This window comes from Arachis ipaensis, chromosome B7 (genome assembly GCF_059453495.1).
Source record: "Arachis ipaensis isolate K30076 ecotype BB chromosome B7, ASM5945349v1, whole genome shotgun sequence".
NCBI classification, from domain to species: domain Eukaryota; kingdom Viridiplantae; phylum Streptophyta; class Magnoliopsida; order Fabales; family Fabaceae; genus Arachis; species Arachis ipaensis.
Window position 1 is genome coordinate 128,416,632 of NC_142442.1, and position 22,470 is coordinate 128,439,101.

Genomic DNA, 22,470 nt, shown 5'->3' on the forward strand with positions numbered 1-22,470 from the left:
CGTTTGCGAGATTACTGGCTCAAATTATTCGATTAAAAGCACAATTTCCAGAAAATCCAATCAAAGCAATTCGTCTTGATAATGCTGGTGAATTTACTTCCCAAGCTTTTGATGCTTATTGTATGGCTAATGGAATAAGTGTTGAACATCCAGTGGCTTATGTTCACACACAAAATGGGTTAGCAGAATCACTTATTAAACGCCTCCAATTGATTGCTAGACCTTTGCTTATGAGAACAAATCTCCCAACCTCGGTTTGGGGGCATGCTATTTTACATGCCGCAGCACTTATTCGTTTGAGGCCAACGAGTTACCATCGGTTCTCTCCTATGCTATTAGCTTTTGGCCAGCAGCCAAATGTCTCCCATTTAAGAATATTTGGGTGTGCGATATATGTTTCCATTGCACCACCTAATCGCACCAAAATGGGACCCCAAAGAAAATTGGGGATATATGTTGGATATGATTCTCCCTCTATAGTGAGGTATCTTGAGATACAAACTGGTGATGTGTTTAAAGCCTGGTTTGCGGATTGTCATTTTGATGAATCAAAATTTCCAACATTAGGGGGAGAGAATAAGCTTCCTGAAAAGGAACTTAATTGGAATGCATCATCGTTGATGCATTTAGATCCTCGATCAGGGCAATGTGAACTAGAAGTTCAAAAGATTATACATTTGCAAAGAATAGCAAATGAATTGCCTGATGCATTTTCCGATACAAAGAGGATAACCAAATCTTACATACCAGCGAAAAATGCCTCAATTCGAATTGACGTCCCAGTAGGACAAGTAGCCACTGAAGCAAATTCACGCCAGAAGCGTGGTAGGGCGGAAAATGCCCAAATTCGAATTGATGTCCCAGTAGGACAAATAGCCACGGAAGCAAATACACGCCAGAAGCGTGGCAGGCCTGTCGGTTCCAAAGATAAAAATCCTCGAAAGAGAAAAGAGGTAAATACGATTCCTGTTGAAAAAGACATAGTAAAGACACCGGCAGTTGTCCAAAATTCTGATATAACGCCAGAAGACGTTCAGGTACCTGAAAATTGTGAAAATGACGAGAACTCGATAAATTATGTCTTTACAGGAGAGAAATGGGACCGAAATAAGACAATTGTCAATGAAATATTTGCATATAATGTGGCATTAGATATCATGCATGAAAGTAAGGATCTTGAGCCAAGATCAGTTGAAGAATGTCGACAAAGAAATGATTGGCCAAAATGGGAAGCAGCCATGAAGGCTGAATTAGACTCACTTGCAAAACGTGAAGTCTTTGGACCTGTAGTCCGTACACCAGAAGATGTAAAACCTGTTGGATACAAATGGGTATTTGTGAGAAAACGAAATGAGAAAAATGAAGTTGTGCGCTACAAAGCCCGACTTGTGGCACAAGGTTTTTCACAAAGGCCCGGTATAGATTATGAAGAAACGTATTCCCCTGTAGTGGATGCGATAACATTGCGTTATTTGGTCAGCTTATCTGCATATCATAAACTGCATATGCATTTAATGGATGTGGTAACAGCCTATTTATACGGCTCATTAGATCGTGATATCTATATGAAAGTCCCTGAAGGACTAAAAATATCTAAACCATCCAATGAATATTCGCAAGGGTTATACTCAGTCAAATTACAAAGATCTTTATATGGTCTAAAGCAATCTGGACGAATGTGGTATAATCGTCTTACTGAGTATCTGGCCAAAAACGGATTCAAGAATGATGATATCTGCCCATGTGTTTTCATAAAGAAAACTACATCTGGGTTCATTATAATTGCTGTGTACGTTGATGATTTAAATATCATTGGGACTCCTGAAGAGATTCCAACAATTATAAAAACTCTAAAAGAAGAGTTTGAGATGAAAGATCTTGGAAAGACTAAGTTTTGTCTCGGCCTGCAGATCGAGCATATAAAAGGTGGGATCTTTATTCATCAAACAACATACACAGAAAGAATCTTGAAAAGATTTTATATGGACAAGTCACATCCATTAAGTACACCAATGATCGTAAGATCTTTGGATGTGAAAAATGATCAATTCCGTCCTAAAGAAGAAAATGAAGATATCCTTGGTCCTGAAGTACCATATCTTAGTGCCATTGGAGCGCTAATGTATCTTGCTAATAATACGCGACCTGACATATCATTCGCGGTGAATTTACTAGCAAGGTATAGTTCCTCTCCAACCAGAAGACATTGGAGTGGAATCAAACAAATTTTTTGATATCTTCATGGAACGGTTGATATGGGATTGTTTTATCCCTATGGATCCAAGTCACAACTAGTTGGCTATGCAGATGTCGGATACCTGTCTGATCCACATAAAGGGAGGTCTCAAACAGGATACCTATTCACATATGGTGGTCCAGCTATATCATGGAGGTCCACGAAACAGACGATAGCAGCAACCTCCTCTAATCATGCTGAAATACTGGCGATTCATGAAGCTAGTCACGAGTGTTTTTGGCTGAGGAGTCTGATTCAATATATTCTGTCATCATGTGGACTGATTGATCATAAGATAGCTCCAACTGTCCTGTTTGAAGATAATACAGCATGCATTGCTCAACTTAAAGGCGGCTACATCAAAGGTGATAGAACAAAGCATATTTCTCCCAAATTCTTCTTCACTCATGATCTTCAAAATCAAGGGACAATTGATATCCAACAGATCCGCTCAAGTGATAATCTGGCAGATTTATTTACAAAGTCGCTCCCAAAATCCTCCTTTGAAAGATTGGTACATGAGATTGGGATGCGCCGATTTCGAGACATCAACTGATGTCGACAAGAGGGGGAGACTGTACTCTTTTTCCCTTGGTCAGGTTTTTTCCCATTGGATTTTTCTTGACAAGGTTTTTAATGAGGCAGTCCCTATCACTAAAGGATATTGTACTCTTTTTCCTTCACTAAGGTTTTTTCCCACTGGGTTTTTCTTTAGTAAGGTTTTAACGAGGCAATAATCCTGAATGGTCATCCAAGGGGGAGTGTTGTGATAAACACAAAGGATATGGATGCCCATGCAAGTGACTCAGTTTTCATGTTACCAATAGAGAATGAAATTAATATGGGTTGAAAACATTCCTCCCATATGCTTATAAATAGGAGGTTAACCTCCGTTGTTAATACACACACAATAATAAACAAATACTCTCTCTTTATGTTGCAATCAAATACTCTTCTCTTTATATTTCTTCTACAATTCTTTCTCTTCTTTTATTTTATTAGTATTCTAAATTCTCTTTTCTATTACTCTTTACATATAATATTAATATCAATATTAATCATCTTTATTATATTGAGATAGTAACAATAAACATATACAATTCTCTCTCTCTTTATTTTTAATACTTCTTTCTATCTTTGTATATATATACACATTACAACATATAATATTATTATATATATATATAAATTATTATTGAGCTAATTATTTTAATACTAGAGTATTCTATTTATACATCTTTATATATATATATATCTTTTATTTTACAACAATTAGATAATTAATTGTGGATTCTTTCAATTTGCAAAAAAACATTCTATTAACTTAACATATTTTACACTGAAAAAAATCTAATTGCAAAACTAAAAATAATGTAAAGACTCAATTGAAAGCTTTTAAAGTAGAGAAACTTAATTACGAATTTAGTAAAACTATAGAGACTCACATAGTAATAAACCTAGAATATTAGCATTTCTACAACACAACTGGGATTGGATTTGATCTTATAGATGATGTTCCTAAATCTCTCGCTCTAATAATCTAGCCAAGAATCTACATCCACTAGGAACAGCTGAAAGTGAACTTCGTGCCCTTCCAGGAGATCATCTTCCTGCGATCCCTTCCTCTAAATGATCTTGCCAGAAAGCTGCCGGTGACAGGCTTACACAAGCCAACATCAACCAAGGTCGTACTACTTGTCCTTTCAGATGTTGGTGATGCATCATCCAAATAATGGTCGAACAACATAGCAAGACAGCGCACTTGATGAGCCAATACATAATTTTGCTGGTCGACTGGTAGCATCTTTAGAATGTGAAGATTGACCTAAGAGTAAGAAAATAAATCAAGATAAGCGTTACTAGGATTGATATATCAGATGGTTTCCTCTATATTTCTTCTATTTATATTCTAACTCTTGTTCTGTTGGGTCAAGGATTTTTCTATAAAACATACAATGCAAATTATGGCTATGCATAGAAATTTATTGTAGTAACACTAACTTTTGTTGAGCCCTAAGTTACTCACCTCTGCTTCCATAGCACGTAGTTCATTGTACCACTCCAATCCATCATTCTGATAATGGTCTCCCCCAGTGGATAGGCAGCGTAGACTCAGTGCAAAAAGTGGAGGTCTTAGAGGATACTCCATACTGATATTGATCTGCCAAAGAAAGGAGGAAGGTGGAAAATGCTAAACTGGTCTTGGAGGAAGGTGGAAAATGCTAAACTGGTCTTGGGAATGAAATTCAGTAAATAAAAGGGAGGGTTTTGTACTTTTGTTTACCTTTGCCTCTAAATTCACATTTGACTCATCTGCACTGAATTTTCTGCTGAGAACAAGGGAAAATTCCTTGACCCCACAGTCCATCCATGACACAGACTTTCTGCCATAATGATACGATTCTATATCTTCATCTTCCTGTTCAATTTGTGCTGGCTCATCAATATCACTTTCAATTTCTTCGAATTTTTTGAAGCTTTGTGACCTAACATTAATCAATGAAGGCGTGACACTTTTTGAAATTAAGGTAATTTGCTTGGAGTGATCTAACTTAGACATGTTGGGAATCAATGTTGGGAGCTCCCCATCTTCTGTTATACTCTCCAGTTCTTCCTTTGTGGCAGCAGAATGTTCAGCTATATCAATATCCATTGCTTCCGGAGCATGCTCATCTTTATCCATGAGAGCTGGAGTTGAAGCCACGCGAGGTACATCTACGGCTCGTATAGGTGACCAAACATTCAAATTGCACAAAGGAGCGTGCAAAGCCCACGGAACACTCTTACAGGACAAAAAAGGCCATTCAAGCTTTGTCAGAGATTCTAGTTGTTCCCTGTAAGGCAATTATAAAAAAATCCACCGTTATAAATTTGAATCTCAGCAATAAGAAGATAACCAGAGATCTCAACAAAAGAATGCAATTTCACTAAATGAACCAAAAGCAATGATATTAGACAAAGGAAACCCACTACTGTAATTCACAAAAGGGGAATACTATGATGATAGTCACAGCAAACAATCTAAGCAAAAGCACAAAAGCAAAATTCCAGTTGATCAAGACTATTGTAATTATCTTCACAAGGGTCCTTCATATTCTAGAACTGTAAACATATTAGACCAGCAACTCACAATAGAGCCAAGTGAGCTTTTCTCCTTGAGCGAATTCTTTGCAGAACTGTCTGTACTCTGTTCTGCTGGCGATATAATGAAAGACCAGATACAACATCATCACTCTTGGCTGCTCCACTATTGTCAGAAGTTCCATGACCAGTATGAAGCAACGGAGACACCTCGGACAGGAAGTCCAGTCCTGCTAGGTGCTGAGCCCATTTGTAAGGACGTGAAGTCCTTTGATTATTGAATGTAGCATCATCCCCAACAAAGAGTTTGGCTGACTACATCACCATCAAAATATAAAAATAAATGGCATATACGTAAAAAACAAATGAAAGATGGAGATAGATAAATGTGAAGAGAGAGAGAGAGAGAGAGAGAGGGGGGGGGGGGTAAAAAACATGTAAAGAAGGCAGCCTGACCTGGTGAGGAAGCTCGAGCCCTGTATCATTGGGGAATAAATTGCATAAGATGTCATTTTCAGGACCATCATTAGATCCTTCTATTCCAACACATACAATATTCAACTTCACCAAATACTCAAACTTCAGAGTAATGAGTCTTGCAGACTTAGTATCAGATGCCTCATCGTCATACACATGGATAATTACTTTAAGTGGGTGAGCCTGAAATATTCCTGCTTGATCAAGACTCTCCTTGCCTTGAACCCTCCTTGGCCTTTTTCTTCGCCTTTGATCATCATCTTCTTCATCCGGTGCATCATCTTCCAATTTGGAACTCTCCGTAGCAGAGGAAATACCTGTGCAGTAGAATCTAATGACAGTTAACCATCCAGAGCAAATCTAATTAACAATAGATATAAATTTGAAAAGGTCTTCAGGACCAAAATATTCATACGATCAAGAAACTACAAGCTATCTGAGGTCCATGCATTTCATAAAAAGCAAATGTTATCCATTTAACTAAGCAAAGGAAACATGAACTGAAGACCATTAATAAACATGGCATTCAATACTGTCCGGAATGATATCGTTAAAGTGATGGCATGGTTTCAAGTTAAATCACCAAAACAAAACCAAAATATATTAAAAAAAAACCGGGAAAAAAGCTATATATAATGTTACAATAATTGATTATAGTCCTGTGTGGATAAAATCAATAATCAATTCCATGCCAAAAAAAAAAAAAAAAAAAAAAAACTGCAAGTTACAACATCAACTCCAAATTACCAGTGTCATTGTGAGCTTGTTGACGAGCAAAAGCTTGAGCATCTTTCAGGCTTCCTATAATCTCCAGATCAATGGATTCACCAAAGGCTTCCTTTTGAGCAAACAGCTGTGAATAAATCACATAAAGAGAAGGTGGAAGCAGCTCTGCTGAATGATGCTGCTTCAGTTTCTTAGTATGAAGCACTCCTAGTTGGTTTTGTACAGGCAACGATGCTTTCTTAAGAGACTTAAGATGCGAGGGGAGACTTGTCAGGAACTTCTTTCGGTTTGCTATACTCTCCAGAAGGCTTTTCTTTTTCTGTTCCAGTTTCTCATGAAGTTTGCAGAGCTCTTTGCGCTGATAAAAAATTGCGTATAAGAAATGAATTATAAGCTTCTCTACTGCTATTCACAAGATTAAAACCCAAAGATAGGAGGATTGCTCAACCAGTCAGGATAGAAGAATGAAAAAGCGAAAGATTCTTTTCAACTTTAACGTGGTACAAGTACTAGAAGCTTGCTAAAATCATTCAATAATCAACACTACAAAATCAGCAATCTCTAGCTTATCAATATAATAATTTTGGTAAAAGCAGAGGCACACAATATGAATGAACTCGAATAAAATCTTGCTATGAGACATCAAACAACAACTATCAGTCTCTCTACACTCTAGTATTCTTTCTAACGAATATCCAGATGGCCATTCCCTTAAATTACTTCATTATTGAACCCACCTACTTAAATATTGCCAACACACAGAACAGGTAAGATACGCACCTGGAATAGCTCAAAATTGAGCCTCTGAAGCATGAGATTATGAGCAGCGTCATTCGACAAAACAGAGTCCTTGATATCTTTAGGAGCGTCATGGAAGAACTCTTCCTCAGGAACAAGCTCAATGTCAGGATACTTAGACTTGAAATCATTGCAAGCTTTAATCGCCTTAACATAGTGACTCTTCTCGTACATCAGGTTATGAAGCTGCAGCGTCGTTAAGTCCACTGGTGCCTTGGCGCGTTCCGTTTCCGATTTGACACGGTCTTCCTCCGTCAGAATAGACCTATTCGCCTGAAACAAACAAGTGTATTCAAATTTCAATTTTGAATCTGCACCAGAAAAAAAAAAAAAACACTTAGAGGAGTGAAGGGGGACCTGGCGGAGAGTAACGAAGTGAAGGAACATCTGAGTAATGAGCTCGCGAAGGAGGTGCTTGGGTTTGGCGTGTTTCTTGATAGAGAGGATTTCAGTGACGATATTTTCGACGGAGGTCTTGCTGTTCTGCAGCATTTCGTAGGGTGATTCCTCCGGCGTGCGGTTTTGTGAGGAATGCGAAGATCCTTGGTCGTCTTCCTCCACCGCATGTGCTGAAACTTCCTCTATCTCACCATCTTCCATTATTTTCGAATTAAATCAACGCTTCTCCCTTCACTCTCTTCTCTTCTTCTGTGACTGATGAATCAAACACCAAAATCTTACTTCTTCGCTTCACTTCTGCTTATTACACTCAATTCCCCTCAAGGCCTCAACCCTTCCCAGTTCCTATCAAGGTTGCGGGAACAGAACCAGTCAGTGAATTGGTGAAATGACTGGTTCAATCGTTCAACCAAAGTCGAACCATGGTTGAACCAATTTAATTAAATATAAAATAAAATTATTAAAAATTCAATATAAAATTTTAAATATTTAAATTTAATAATTTCTAGGTTAATAAAAATCAAAATTTTACAATTTCACATAATAATTTGTCTATAATTTCTCATTAAAAGTTCACAAACAAGTTCAAAGTTTAGGACTAAAGAAAATCAAGGCAGTAATAAGACATCAATTATTAACAAATCAATAACAGCTATGTAGTAATTATTAGGTAACAAAAACAGTGAGCAAGAATGCAAAACAAAGCACAATAACAATTAAACTGAAAAAACAGCATAGCAATAAGCCAAAAACATAACAAAACTGAGCAATTAAATAAAAACAAAAGAAGCAAGAATAACTTTCCACAGTTCTACAACACAGCACCTGAGCAACCATTAACAAAATGTGTTGTCAAAGTGGCATACACTATGAGATAGGGTGCAGAGCAATTAAAGCATTGTATGAATTAAAATTAGCCGAAGCTTGGTTCTTTCATTTAAGTTTCTCAATCTTCATGTATATTACACATTAGCAACAGGACTTCTAACCTTGATCAAACAATATCAGTTCCAGATATGACAACAGAAGATACCTACAAAACAGGTTTCACATTCTTTTAATTACAATTTTTTTTCTCTTAACTGAGTTGTAAAAAGCTTCCATTTCAAGTGGACATACCAATTTTCTAAGAAAAGATTCTGCGGCCCACCTCAATTTGAACAGGATGAAAAGAAATCAGTGTAGTCTCCAATTCGAACGGGAACAAGCAATTCCACAGCACAGTAAGAAACAAGGACCCAACAAAACTGAACAATTAAATAAAACTAAACAAAAAAAAAAAACAATAAAGAAGCATGAACAACCTTCCACAGTTCCACAACACAGCAGTTGAGCAATCATCAACAAAATGTGTTCTCAAAACTCAAAATCGGAAAAAAAAAAAGAAGAAGAAGAGAGAATCGTGTACCTAACAGAGGCGAACAAGGCTGGAGGGAGAAATAAGGGCTGGAGGCGACCAAGGCTAAGCTCGGTGGAGGGACAAATCGCGGCTGGAGGCGAGACTGGAGGCGGCACGGCAGAGGGAGAAATCGAGGCTTCAGGAGGGCGATGGCAGAGCAGCGGGGGACGAGGTTGGCTAGAGAAGAGAGAGACGCTGCCGGATGGAGCAGCGGAGGTAGCTGCGATTGGAAAACAGAGAGACAACAGAGGCTGGAGCAGAAGACGACGACTGCGACACGCTCTGTCTGTCACATTGCCGGCGGCGACGACACCCTCTGGCGGAGGAGAGGAGTTCAGCGATGGAGAAGGTGGCTTGCTACTAGGGATGCTATAAGGGCGAACTGAATCTGTGAAGTGTGAATCATGTATGGGTTTAGGATTAGTCACTGATTGAGAATTTTTTATTTTTTCAAATAAACGACGACGTTATGCTTGAGATCCAAAACCGGTCATTCTCAAAAAAACCGATCAGTTCAACCGGTTTACTGCTTAACCATCAATTCAACATATTCTTGCACCGATTTTTTATCAGACAATTTTTAAGATCAACTAAGTGCATGTTTGGTATTTTGTTAAAAAAAAATCTTTCTCAATGAAAAAGGATTTTTTTTTTAACGTATTTGACAAATTTTTAGTAGTAAAAGTAAAAGTACTAGTAAAATCAAAAAAATATCTTTTTTGAGAAACTGTAATTTACATCTTTTTTTAAAAGATCTTTTTTCCTTAAAAAAAAGATATTTTTCATGTAATAAATAAACAAAAAAGTACTTTTATATTGTTATACCCAAACATAATTGATTGATAAAAAGACATTTTTACATGAGATATCCAAACATAAAATTACTTTTACTTCTCTATAAGATCTTTTAAAAAAAGATAATTCGAAAAAAGATCTTTTCTTAAAAACTCACCCAAACAAACCCTAAATCGGTCAAAAGACTAGTTTTTAATTCATCTGGTTGAATCAGTCGGTTCGATTTAATTTTCAGAATTATGATTCCTATTTAGCCATTCTAGCTCTCACTTTTTAATAATTTTTAAAAAGATTTATCTATCTTGCCCTTACAAAATAAAAAATTTTTATTAAAAATATAAAAAATTCAAGTTTTCAATTTTTTTGTTTTATATTTATTAAATAAAAACATTTAGAATTTTTTACTAATGGTAAGCTTATTATGTGGTCTAAAGACACATGTTAACTAATCCTTATTAAAAATAAAAATATTTTTTTGTCTTTTTTAGTCAATTAAAATATTTTTGGTCCATACATGTAGGTTTGCAGTTAAGAGTGAGAGTCTAAGTAGGTTTAAGGCCCCAAAAGAATAACGATCCATCAAAGTTTAACCTACTCCTCATTTATAGAATTATCAAATGGGTCAGGGCGACCCGTTTAAATCCGCACCGTTTAGTTCATGGATTATACGGGCTAGCCCATTTAAACTCACTTTGTTCGCAGGCCAAAATTTTATAGCCCGGACTATTTATAGCTAACCTGACGGGTTAAATGGGTTGACTCATTTATTTGTTAGCTTTTTTAGAAAAAAAAATTAAAAAAAAATTTAAAAAGTCCAATTTTGAATAGAAAAATTGTTGTATATTTTTAGATAAAAAAATGTTATTTGACACAAAAAAGTTAAAGTTCCAGTAAATAACTAAATACATTTGTCATTAGTTTTTTGTACAATGCATATTTGATTTAAGTAACTATTATGCTCTAAATTTGTCCTTTTAACTCAAAACAAAATCACATTCACATTCAATTAATGATTCCATATTTCTAATTAAAGGACTATTCTTAATTCTCCTCACACAATCAAAAAAGTATTATAAACCAACATAACAACGTCACAATTCTACCAAAAAGCCACACAAAAGTGAAAAAAAAGTGTTTAACATATTACATGGCATGCAAATATATTACAAAAATAACAAGCAATGTAATTCTAAAATATTTTATCCAATCCATCAAATTAGTCAACACTTGCAATGAAAAGAAGAATAAATTATCAAATAAAAGTTAATGACTTAATGGCAGAAAAAAAATTTCAGTAGAATTGAATTAAAAAAGTGCATAGTTTAAAATAATTAGACAATACTAATAAAATATCAGGTATCATATTAATTGAATCCACTTTATCTTTATAATGTTTTTTGTCACTCTCATTTTCATACTCAAATTCAACATCTACAATTTAAAATTAGTTAGTAAAAAATTAAACAAATGCAATATACAAGTCACTCATTATTTATTACCTATAGAAGTTAACAAAATAAATTTAAAAAGTGAATTACCATCGTCTTCAAATCCGTGTATCCAATTATGAGCACAAATAAGAGCTTGCACATTTTTATCCAAAATAAAATTTCTATACTTATTTAGAATCGGACATGTGCACCAATAAAAAAGGTCGATTCCGAAGCTACCATAGTTATTGGAATACTAAGCACATCACAAACTATGAAAGCTAAATCAGAAAAACGATGGGCTTGAGACATCCAATATTGCAAAACATCTATTTTAGAATTCATATCAAGATTTGATTCATCCAAATAGATATTTAAAGAAGACTTTTTTTGTGAAGCATTAATTTAAAAATTTATATTTCTCAATTCCTACAATTTTTAAAAAAATAATAAAACAGTTAAGAAAATAGAGTGAATACCCCATCCGGCCCCTGACAATTATCTCGAAAGGACAACGAGACCTCCAAGAAAAAAAAACACCCAATCCGGCCCCTGATAATTTTTTTTGGGACTGATTAGCCCCTGTGTCAAAAAAAATAACATTTATTTTTTTTGGCACAGGGGCCTCATTGTCCTTTCGAAGTAATTGTCAGGGGCCGGGTTGGATTTTTTTTTTGTCAGGGGCTGGGTTGGGGTTTTTTTTTTGTCAGCGGCCTCGTTGTCTTTCGAGGTAATTGTCAGGAGCTGATTTGGATTTTTCTCAAGAAAAGAATATATTAACAGAAACATATAAAAGAAAATTATATTAACATAATACACAACAGAAATAAAAACTTACATCAGGCACATCAAATGAAAGTGGATCATCCTTTCTAGAAGTTGGAATTCTTATTTGACCACTAGAGGCATTTGAAGAGACATTAAGTGACAAAGTTTTTGAATATGCTTCAAACAACAGATACAGCTTCTTTTTAATAGTGGTCAATTTTTCATTAGCAGGACATTGATCTACTTTATTTAAACAATATCTTAAAACACAAAATTTCATTCGAGGATCGAGAATAGCTCATAAAGAGAGAATCATGGAATAATCACTCCAATACTTATTAAATATGACTTTTATTGGTTGCACCATTTTTCTTATGACCTCATCCTTACTAATGGAATATTCTTTTAGCAAGCACTCAATCCTCCGAAATTGCATAAAATATAAATTTGAAGTAGGATACGATTGACCAGACATTAAGGTAGTGATTTTGTAAAATGAATTCAAAAATTTACAAATTTCTCTTCCTCTTTTTCACACTTCTTCAGGCAGACAATATTTGAAATTGTTATTGTTTAAAGAGAGTCTAACAAAACTTCGCTCACATCTCAAAGCACTCTTCATCATCAAGAAAGTAAAATTTTATCTAGTAGGCAAATCTAAATTCACTCTAATGTCAGAAATTTCAAGTGACTTAAGAACATCTCTAAATTAGATAGCTCGTACCTCCGATGCTCTTACATACTTGATACTATCTCTGATATTATGAAAAGTAGAACTAGCAATCTTCAACCCATCTTAAACTATCAAGTTTAAGATATGAGTACAACACTTCATATGAAAAAAGTCTCCATTACACAATAACTCATCACTTAAAAGAAGGTTTCGCTTAAGTAAAGTTTGCATGCTATCATTAGATGAAGTATTGTCTAAGGTTATTGAAAATATTTTCTTTTCTATTCTCTATTCAGATAACAACTCAAGCATTTACTAATTGATGTCCTGTATGCGGAGGAAAAATATGAGAAAATGAGGGTACCTTTGAATTTAATTTCCACCTAAAATTAACATAATGGGTAGTCAAAATCATATAACCCTCCGTTGTACATAAAGTCCAAAGATCAGTAGTTAAACATATCCTACTTCAAAGTTTTTCTAATTGCATTTTAACTTATATTTTTCAGCAATATAAAATTTGCAAATATCAACTACAACAGTGTTTCGAAAAAACATCTTAGCATTAGGATTCAAGTACTAAAAAACATCCCTAATTCTTCTATACTCAACAAATGAGAAAGACAAATCATGTTCTATAATTGCTATTGCAATTAATTTACAAAAAACCACAGGATCAACTTGCTTAGCCCTTAACCTCCGAGCTTCATCAAGCATCATTTTTCTCAAATCATGAAATTTGGAGAGTTCACGACACACAGGGATATGTCATCTCAATGTAGAGGTACCATGAGTATTATCTCCACCTTTGCATTCTTTTTCACACCCTTTACATTTGCACCTTGCTTTGCCATCTTTCTCAACTATTTTTATAAAACTATCTCAGACATTAGATATAGTTAACCTTTTTTTCTTTTTAAAATCTGACCCATCAATAGCAGTAGGTGGAATACTTACAAGAGGCATCGCTTGAGTTACTTCCGACGGGATTTTTGTCGTCAACAAGATTATCAAAGTTATCATCAGAGTCTGAGTCCAAGAAAATATGTTCAACCTCAACATTTGGATCAACAAAATCTCTTGCATAGTCATCCATAATTCTAAAATAAATCACTAACCAAAAATAAAAACACAAAATCAGATTACTCTTTACCATTTACAAACAATATTATTATAAAATAACCCAGAACAAAACAGAATAGATAAATAATTGATGTTGGTGTTATACTATTCATCTAAACGTTGAGAACCTAAGATTTATGAGAAAAGAAATAACATGCATATTTTATTGTTAAGACAAGAAAGTAATCTTACAATAATTGGCTGAAGACTGGTGAATGATGACCGAAGACTACAAAAACTGAAGAAGAGTAGAAGCTGAGCAAAGAACGGATGAAGTGACGAAGACTAAGGGGCTAACGGTCATGAGAGCCTCGCAAGGCTCTAATGGTGGAAATGCTCATCGATGACACCGACGAAGAATTTACCGTCGCTGGAAGAGGGATGGACACATGCATAAATTTGTGCGGTTGTGGCGCTGTGCAGAAGAATTAGAAATTTAGGGCTACTCCAATCTCCAGAGAGCTTTTTCTTTTTCCTTTTTAAGTTTGAATTTTTAGTGAGTGGATGAGAAAGAGAGAGTTTTCAGTTTTGTACTTTTGTATTGTATTTGGGTCGGGTTATTTTTTTGTCAGGTTTTTTTCAGCTTGCATAGTATTGGTCAATTGGGCTTATGGTCCATGATTTATTGGCTTAATAATTCTCTAAATCTGATATTTTTGTAGGGATCGGATCAATTTTTTCGGATAACATTTGGCCAAAATTTGTGACTGTTTAACCTGCAATTTTTTTGAGTTAATCGGGTTCAGCCCATTTAGTCTGAAATTTAAATGGACTTGAATTAAAGATAAAAGCTTGTCCATTTAAATGGGTAAACGGGCCAACCCAATGGGCTTGGTCTGTTTTGACAGCCTTATCACTCATGACTTAAAAAAAAATACCTTCTCCTCACCCACTAAGCCATTAAGTCTTTGACCAAAACAATAACCCAATTGAACCAATTTGAGTTGATCGAATAGACAGCTCACTCATCTGCTTAAACAAGTGTCAGCGATTTGAATCTCGCCTTGTACATGCATTAACCCATTGACAGCTCACATTCACAAAGGATTAATCCTTTGCCTTGTCAGACTAAAAAATACTGTGGACAACAAAAAAAATACAATAAACCAATTAATTAGGAACTAGCCATTATTAAGCCATCATTTATTTTCTCTCTTTGTTGATAATTTTGCAATTCTTTCGAATGAGGTTTTTGAAAAGTTATCTGTAAATTGATTGATTTTAACTATTTAACTCCTAATTAGTCCTTACAAATCACAATTTATCAAAAGATCAATAATTTATTATTTTAGTTAATCATTTTAAATACCTTTAGATCACTAAATAAAGAAACAATTAAGTTTTTTAAGATTGGAATGTATAATAAAGATAGAGAACTCAAATTAAATTTATCCATAATAATCAAATAAAAACAATTATATATCATAGTTTTTTATAGGGTTCCATTTCCTTCAAAGAGAAAAAAGGGACGAGAGGATAAAATAACGGCTAATTTTTTTAGATATTGGTCAAAGTTTAATATAACACTAATTTATTAAATTTTATGGTATTTTTTAAAATTTTAGAGACGAGATAATTTGTGGGAGACAAATTGTAGTAGTAGAGTTTTTTTTTTAAATTTATCTATAGCAATACGCTGGGGCATATTGTGTTGTTTAAATATTTAAAAATACAATATGCAAAAAGCGTATTGCACTTTTAATATTATTTAAAGCAATATGCAAGGGGCATATTATCAATACGCAATCGACATATTGTGTTTTTCTAATTAAAAAATATAACTAGGGTATTATAAAAGAAGAATGAATTTGTTAGGTCGAGTATGACAGTATTTTTTTTTAGAGTGTGAGAGTGTAAGAGTATAAAAATAGAGAGAAATGTTAGTTTAAAAATATACAATAATAGTAAGATTTCTTCTCAAACATCTGAGGGTGTGAGTTTTGTGTATGTAAAAATTCATGTGATGTTGTTATCCCTTTTGCGATAATATATGAGAAATTTAATTGTATACTTTGTCAATGTGTTGATAATCAAGTATTAAAAAGAGTCATAAATATTCTTTATAGACAGCCTGTGTTAATATTTGGTGGTTTCGTTTAATTTCAAATAATGTATGTGGTTGACGAAGCAAGTATGCAAGGGATGTTCTCGATCTACCAACAAACACAGGCATAAGTGTTAGTTATCGAGTTATATGTTGAGCTTGAAGAATTAGTTGATATTGATTTACCAAAGCTTAACATAGACTGGACAGTTTATAACACTAAAAGCGAAGAGAAATTTGAGAGAACTTATCATATTATTAGTCTAATTGAAGATATGGATGAAGATGATATAATAGTTGAACTTGGCATTGCAGATGTGGCAAATGCACTAGCGAGCCAACATCTATCTGGAGAGCCTTCTTTCATGCATGTTTTGGATCTGGACCCTATGAATGCACCAGAATTTTCTGAGTATGTCAATACAGGTAAGTTCTTTTTTTATCATCATCATCATCATCATCATCATCATCATCATCATCATCATCATTGTTATTATTATTATTATTATTATTATTATTATTATTATTATTATTATTGACCCTATTGTTGTTACGGATGGTGAATTTGCCGTTAGTGTAGAGTTTAACTCTAGAGAGACTGTGATTGCGGCAATTAAAGATTACACCATTCGTTTGGGTGTAAATTACCCGTTGTGTGAATCTAAGTTAACCACATTTTATGCAAAGTGTGTATAATACGGAACAAGTTGCGATTGGCTTATCATATCTAGTCTTATTAAGAGAAAGTTTTGTTGGGTTATAAAGTGGTACAATGGCAATCACACATGCACCAAAACTACCATTTCTCAAGATCATACCAAGATGAACTCAGACACAATTGCAAAGGTGATAAAGCCACTGGTTGAAGTTGATCCATCTTTAAAAGTGAAATTTGTGATTGTTGAAGTGTAGTCAAAATTCAATTATACAATAAGTTACCGCAAAGTATGCTTGGCTAAATAAAAGGCAATTGGAAAAATTTTTGGTGGTTGGGAAGCTTCTTATGAAGCTTTGTCATCATGGTTTAAAGCAATAGTACAAAAAGAGCCATCAGCAATAGTCGAGATTGAAACTGCACCAGCATACTAAGGGGATGAGGTGGTCCAGGATACTAGGATATTGATGCGGGTGTTTTAGAGTTTTTACCTTTACATTAGAACATCTAGGAACTGCAAACCAATCGTACAGGTAGATGGCACGCATCTGTATCGAAAATACAAACGAGTTCTATTAGTTATAGTTTCTCAAGATGGTAATGTCAATATTGTGCCTCTTGCGTTTGTTGTTGTTGAGGGTGATACTTTTGATGCATGACACTTCTTTCTTACTCATTTGCGCACACATGTAGTGACTCAGGATGGTGTTGTGCTTATCTCTGATTGGCACGAATCTATTAGCTCATCAATAGCACGTAGTAATGGATCATGAAAGTCTCCGAGAGCTATCCACATATTTTGCGTTAGGCACATAGCATCCAACTTCTTGAGAAAGTTCAAGGCGCTGTATTTGCAGAAGCTAATAGTCAACATGTGTACGTAAGTTATAGTGAAATAACAACATTAGCATTGTGTGGTGATACTTATTATTTTTGTTTTCTTGATTTTTTTACAGGTTATTCTAAGATTGTGCATGAATTTATGTGTAGTATGAAAAATTACATAAGCGTGGTGACTCCTACACTTAATGGCTCAATCAGATCCCACGACAACAATACGCTTTGGCATTTGATATAGATATCGCTGGGGTCATATGACCACTAACCTAATAGAGTGCATCAATGGAATATTGAAGGAGGCGTACAATCTTCCTATCATATCACTTATCAAAGCAACTTTTACAGACTAAATGAGCTATTAATTAGGAAGAGGGATGAGGCCGAGACTCGAAGGAATGCAGAACATGTATTCTCTGAATATGCGACCACTAGACTTCAATCAAATCAGCGAGCGGCCGGGAACATCCAAGTTAACTTATTTAATAGGGTAGAATGAGGTCTTTGAGGTGCGTGAGATGCCAGTGGTATGCAGTATGCAGTGAATCTCTTTCAATGTCATTATGATTGTGGTGAGTTTTAGACATATCAAATTTTTTGTCGGCATGTCTTTGCGTGTTGTGAAACTAACGACTTAATTGGAAACAATATGTTCATGAGGTATATAGGGTGGATCAGATGAGAAAGGTGTGTAGAGTACAGTTTAAGCCATTGGGGAACCTAACAACATGGCCAGTGTATGAAGGACCAAGACACATACCTATTCTGCACTTAAAGTGAGTATCCAAAAGTCATCCCAAAATAATCCGATTCTTGAAAGAAATGGATATGCATAGTCCTAGGCATTGTAGGCTTTGTGGAGGCAAAGATCACAGTCGAAGTAAACTCATCGTGCCAAATCAAGTACTAGTGGCTCTATATCTAATTCTTAGTAAATTTGGTGTTTACTTACTTGTTGTATTAGATTATGTACTACATTATGAATTGAATTAAATACTACTTTATGAATTGGATTCAATACTACATTATAAAAAATAGTTACTATACTATGGATCGAATCACTCCCTATCGAGTCAACAGACCTTCTAGCCCCAGAGTGTGGAGAGGGGCTATGATGTCGTAGTCTCAAATTCGTAGATGACCAACCCGGAACAATTTGAGACGATTGCTGATTAGACTAAGGTTTCAGGAGGTTGCGGCTGGAATTTCTACACTTGCAGGTGAGGGTCGAAGAATAATTCATTTACCTATTGTTCCATGTTTGTTTCAGTCACCCACTGGTATAGCTGACAGTTTGAGGACTGCTAATATGTGTCTCTATATTGTGACATAGAAGGTCGATAATATTCTTGGTAGGGTGACACATGTAGTGAGCATGAGTTGGGAAATAATTGAGTGAAGAATGAGGGTTTAGTGTATGGTTGTGTGTACGAGTACTGGTGTAGAATGGGATGTGAAAGTTGGTATGGGTGCATGATGGGATGCGACTGTAATTGTGGTTTTGGTTGTGGCTATGGATGTGAAACATAACCAGTCAATTGCAAGTGAGCCCTATATGCCTCACTATACATTGCATATATTGATCAGATGCTTGATAATGCAGTACAAGATCACTAATCAAAATGGAGGTCAAACGGTTTGTCCATCTCATAATGTATACAAAACGCTCAACTCTCCAAATTTTATTCTTTGGTCCAGTTAGGACAACGTTGTGAGCTTTTGTAAGACGAGTAGCTTCTCTAGAGACTTCCTGCTGCAAACTGAACTGTCTTCTTACCCTATCTAATGCCTGTCACTCAATATACTCAAATTATATTAGTGGTACAGTTGCGCTCCATATTAAGCAATGCTACAAGATGTCATTTGGAACTACAACACAAACTGTAAAAACATAATAAAAAGAATGTATAAATATAAATAGAAAACAATGCACAATAATAATAACACTTTTTGTATCCCTAAAATTGCGAGCGCCAATCAATTCAGCTGTAATAAAATGAAATCTTATTATTCACAATCGATATATTTAAATAATATATTTAAACAATATATTTTAATTAATATACAAACATATTATATTAAATAATTTTACCTGCACTCAAGTGGAAAGCTTTGTTGCGATCGCACCGTTGCTAGAAACTATAGTATTTCCCAAACTTATACACATAGTAGCGCAAAAGGGCCATCTACATCCTTGCAATCATAACGTGATACCCGACATAATGCTCTATATAAATGTGCCAGGCAAGTGGATCTCTAACTAAAGCCCCAACTTGATGAGGTATTTATATAGTGGGAATGATGGCCTAACCATCACTCTTGCAACTTCCCCACCTATCGCGGGAGTTGCTTGTTTTCCTTTACTTATAAGTTGTTAAGATCTCATATTTGAATTGGTAGGCGAATTTGTAGGTACAGTTAAGATTCTGCATGCAAGTCGGATATATCAAGTTGGGCAATTTGAGAAAGTGGATCTAGACTTTTGATCTTTGTAAATTGGAACTTATTCATTTTGGGTCTGGCTCTCTATTTTAGCCAGGGTATAAACAACTACTATTTGGACTTAAAATTTTACATGAGCACCACCTGATATACTATAAGTGACTAGCATCTGTCTTGCATTGCATATTGTTAATCAAGGTGGCATCATTAAAGAAGGCACATTATTTTCGTATGCATTGTAAACACCACTAATTAGTATAATAGAGACAGCCATAATTACAATGGATAGTAATTATATCCACATTTGCTAAAACTGGATTTTTTAAAACATTACTAATCACCATCATCTTCCAACTGAATTCTTATAACCACACTACTAGGCACTATCATCTTTTGGGTTGTTTACTCGTTCACATTTATCAATTCACTCACTGTACATATCAATTGGCTAAGATAAAACTATGATAGTTGTGCTAAAGCTCTCTTGACATATTCTGCAAGAAGCTTCCACTATCAAGTTCTTCATATCAATGCAACATTTGACATGGGTGCCATGATTGCAAAAAAGGCAATTGAAGATAGTGTCTAGCTTATCCATTCACTTCTTTAGACGTGGTTTTGACTTTATCTTCCTTTTTTTCGTCCCTCAAATCCTGATATAGATCGGAACAAGAAACAGCCCTACCACTATTCAGACGCACAAAAAGAAAATGCAACAATTGGGAATGAGGACTGAGAACTAAGGACTAGAAAGAGACAAGTTAACCAAAGCGCTTACTTTATTTAAATTAAAATATATTTAAATTCATATTTAAGTATATTTGTAAATTAAAAATATATGTAATTTCAGATTTAAATATATATTTAAATCTTTAAATATATCTTTAAATTCGAAATATATTTAAATATATTTTTAAATTAAAAATATATTTAAATTCACAATTAAAAATATTTTTAGATTTAAATATATTTAAATTAAAAATTTATTTAAATTTAAATTTAAATATATTTAAATTCAAAATATATTTAATATATATTTAAATTTAAAAGTATTTGATTTCAGATTTAAATATATTTAAATTCGAATTTAAATATATATATTAAATTCACAACTATTAGGGCTGTACCAAGAAGCATAAAAGAGAATAGAGAGAAAATAGAGAAGGAGTAATGTATTACTAAAATTGAATTATATCACTCAAGGAACTTGGGCCTAGCTAGTTTATATAACATACACCCTTAGTAGACCTGACAGAGTTAATTAATTCCTCTAAAAATTGAACAGTAAATTATATCTAATTTTATAACTATCTCACTCACTAACACCCCCCCTTCAAACTTAGTAGTGGATTTTGGATCACTCTAAGTTTGAATTTGAACTTATTAAACATGCTAATAGAAAGGGGCTTATTAAATGTATCAGCCACTTGATCAGCGGCAGGTATATTGACAACATACAACTCTTTACTGTTAATTCTATAACGTAGGAAATGCAAATCAAGCTCTAAATACTTGCATCGACTGTGAAGAATAGGATTTGCTGCCAACAAACATGCACTTTGGCTATCCGAATAAATAGTGGGAGGGATAGGTTGCGGGATACAAAGTTCTTACAACAACTACTGCAACAAGATGAGTTCTTCATGAGCAGTGGCAAGTGCTCGATACTCTGACTCTATAGAAGACCTGGACACCTTAGACTGCTTGCCACTCTTCCAAGATATTAAATTGCTTCCCATGAACACACAGTACCCACTGATGGATCTCCGATCATCCAAATCGGCTCCCCAGTCTGCATCAGCAAAGAAAATCAAACGATAGTCAGTACACTTATGAAAAACTAAACTATTACTTACCGTCCCTTGAACATAGCGCAGGATACGCTTGACAGCTTTTCAATGATTAATAGTTGGAGAGTGTATGAATTGAGATACCCTATTGACGAAATAGGATAATTCTGGATGAGTGATTGTCAAATACTGCAAGGCATCTACAATAGATCAATAATGTTTGGGATCTTCATAGACATCAGAATCATTTTGTGTTAGCTTAAGAGATGAAATCATGAGAGTGGGCATTGATTTTGAACCAGACATCCTTGACTTCTTCAACAATTCACTAGCATACTTGGACTTGATGTCCAGGTGTCGCAATGCATTAGATGATTCTTCCTTCGCCGGCTCTGAGGCCGCAGATTGGAGTACTTGTGCAGCCGTATTGCCATCAACGAGTCCTGTGCTGGAGCCACCTATAATTTGATCCGCGGGACCAGTAAATGGATTAATTATTTCAATTAATTCTTTACTATTTATAGTAAAGAGGGTTTGAACTTATACTTGCTTTCCAGGCAAAATAACCTATTATAAATGAAGGTAGGATTGGGTTAAAAAAATACCACTTAGATGTAAATAGAATAATTCCCCCCTGCTACTCCAAAGTCAGCCAGAGGTTTTTCCTCGTGAAGTCACTCAGGAAAAGAGTTTGAGGAGCTCAGAGGGTATGGAACTTCTCGGCGCACCCCTATCAATTCTTTCTTTGCCACATTTCTCTTAGCTTCTTTTTTATCGAGTTACCGTTGAAAAGAGAAC

General features: G+C 34.8%; 1 protein-coding gene across 5 annotated transcripts; it reads right to left on the reverse strand.

The window, feature by feature from the left end:
• Window positions 1-3,536: 3,536 nt before the first annotated feature.
• Window positions 3,537-9,565, reverse strand: LOC107605840 (THO complex, subunit 5). Of its 5 annotated transcripts, none has more exons than XM_088492700.1 (11): window positions 9,126-9,528; window positions 8,837-8,982; window positions 8,707-8,750; window positions 7,676-8,062; window positions 7,301-7,591; window positions 6,542-6,878; window positions 5,774-6,111; window positions 5,367-5,632; window positions 4,521-5,070; window positions 4,263-4,397; window positions 3,537-4,061 (listed from the first exon to the last, which is right to left on the reverse strand). In XM_088492700.1, exons 4-11 carry the CDS (start codon window positions 7,916-7,918, stop codon window positions 3,798-3,800), a joined length of 2,424 nt encoding a protein of 807 aa, XP_088348826.1. In that variant the 5' UTR covers window positions 7,919-8,062; window positions 8,707-8,750; window positions 8,837-8,982; window positions 9,126-9,528; the 3' UTR covers window positions 3,537-3,797. The 5 variants fall into 5 exon arrangements, with proteins under 5 accessions (XP_088348826.1, XP_088348829.1, XP_088348827.1 ...); XM_088492703.1 differs by having other exon boundaries at window positions 8,837-8,856; window positions 9,126-9,502; XM_088492701.1 differs by having other exon boundaries at window positions 8,837-8,964; window positions 9,126-9,458.
• Window positions 9,566-22,470: the final 12,905 nt, after the last annotated feature.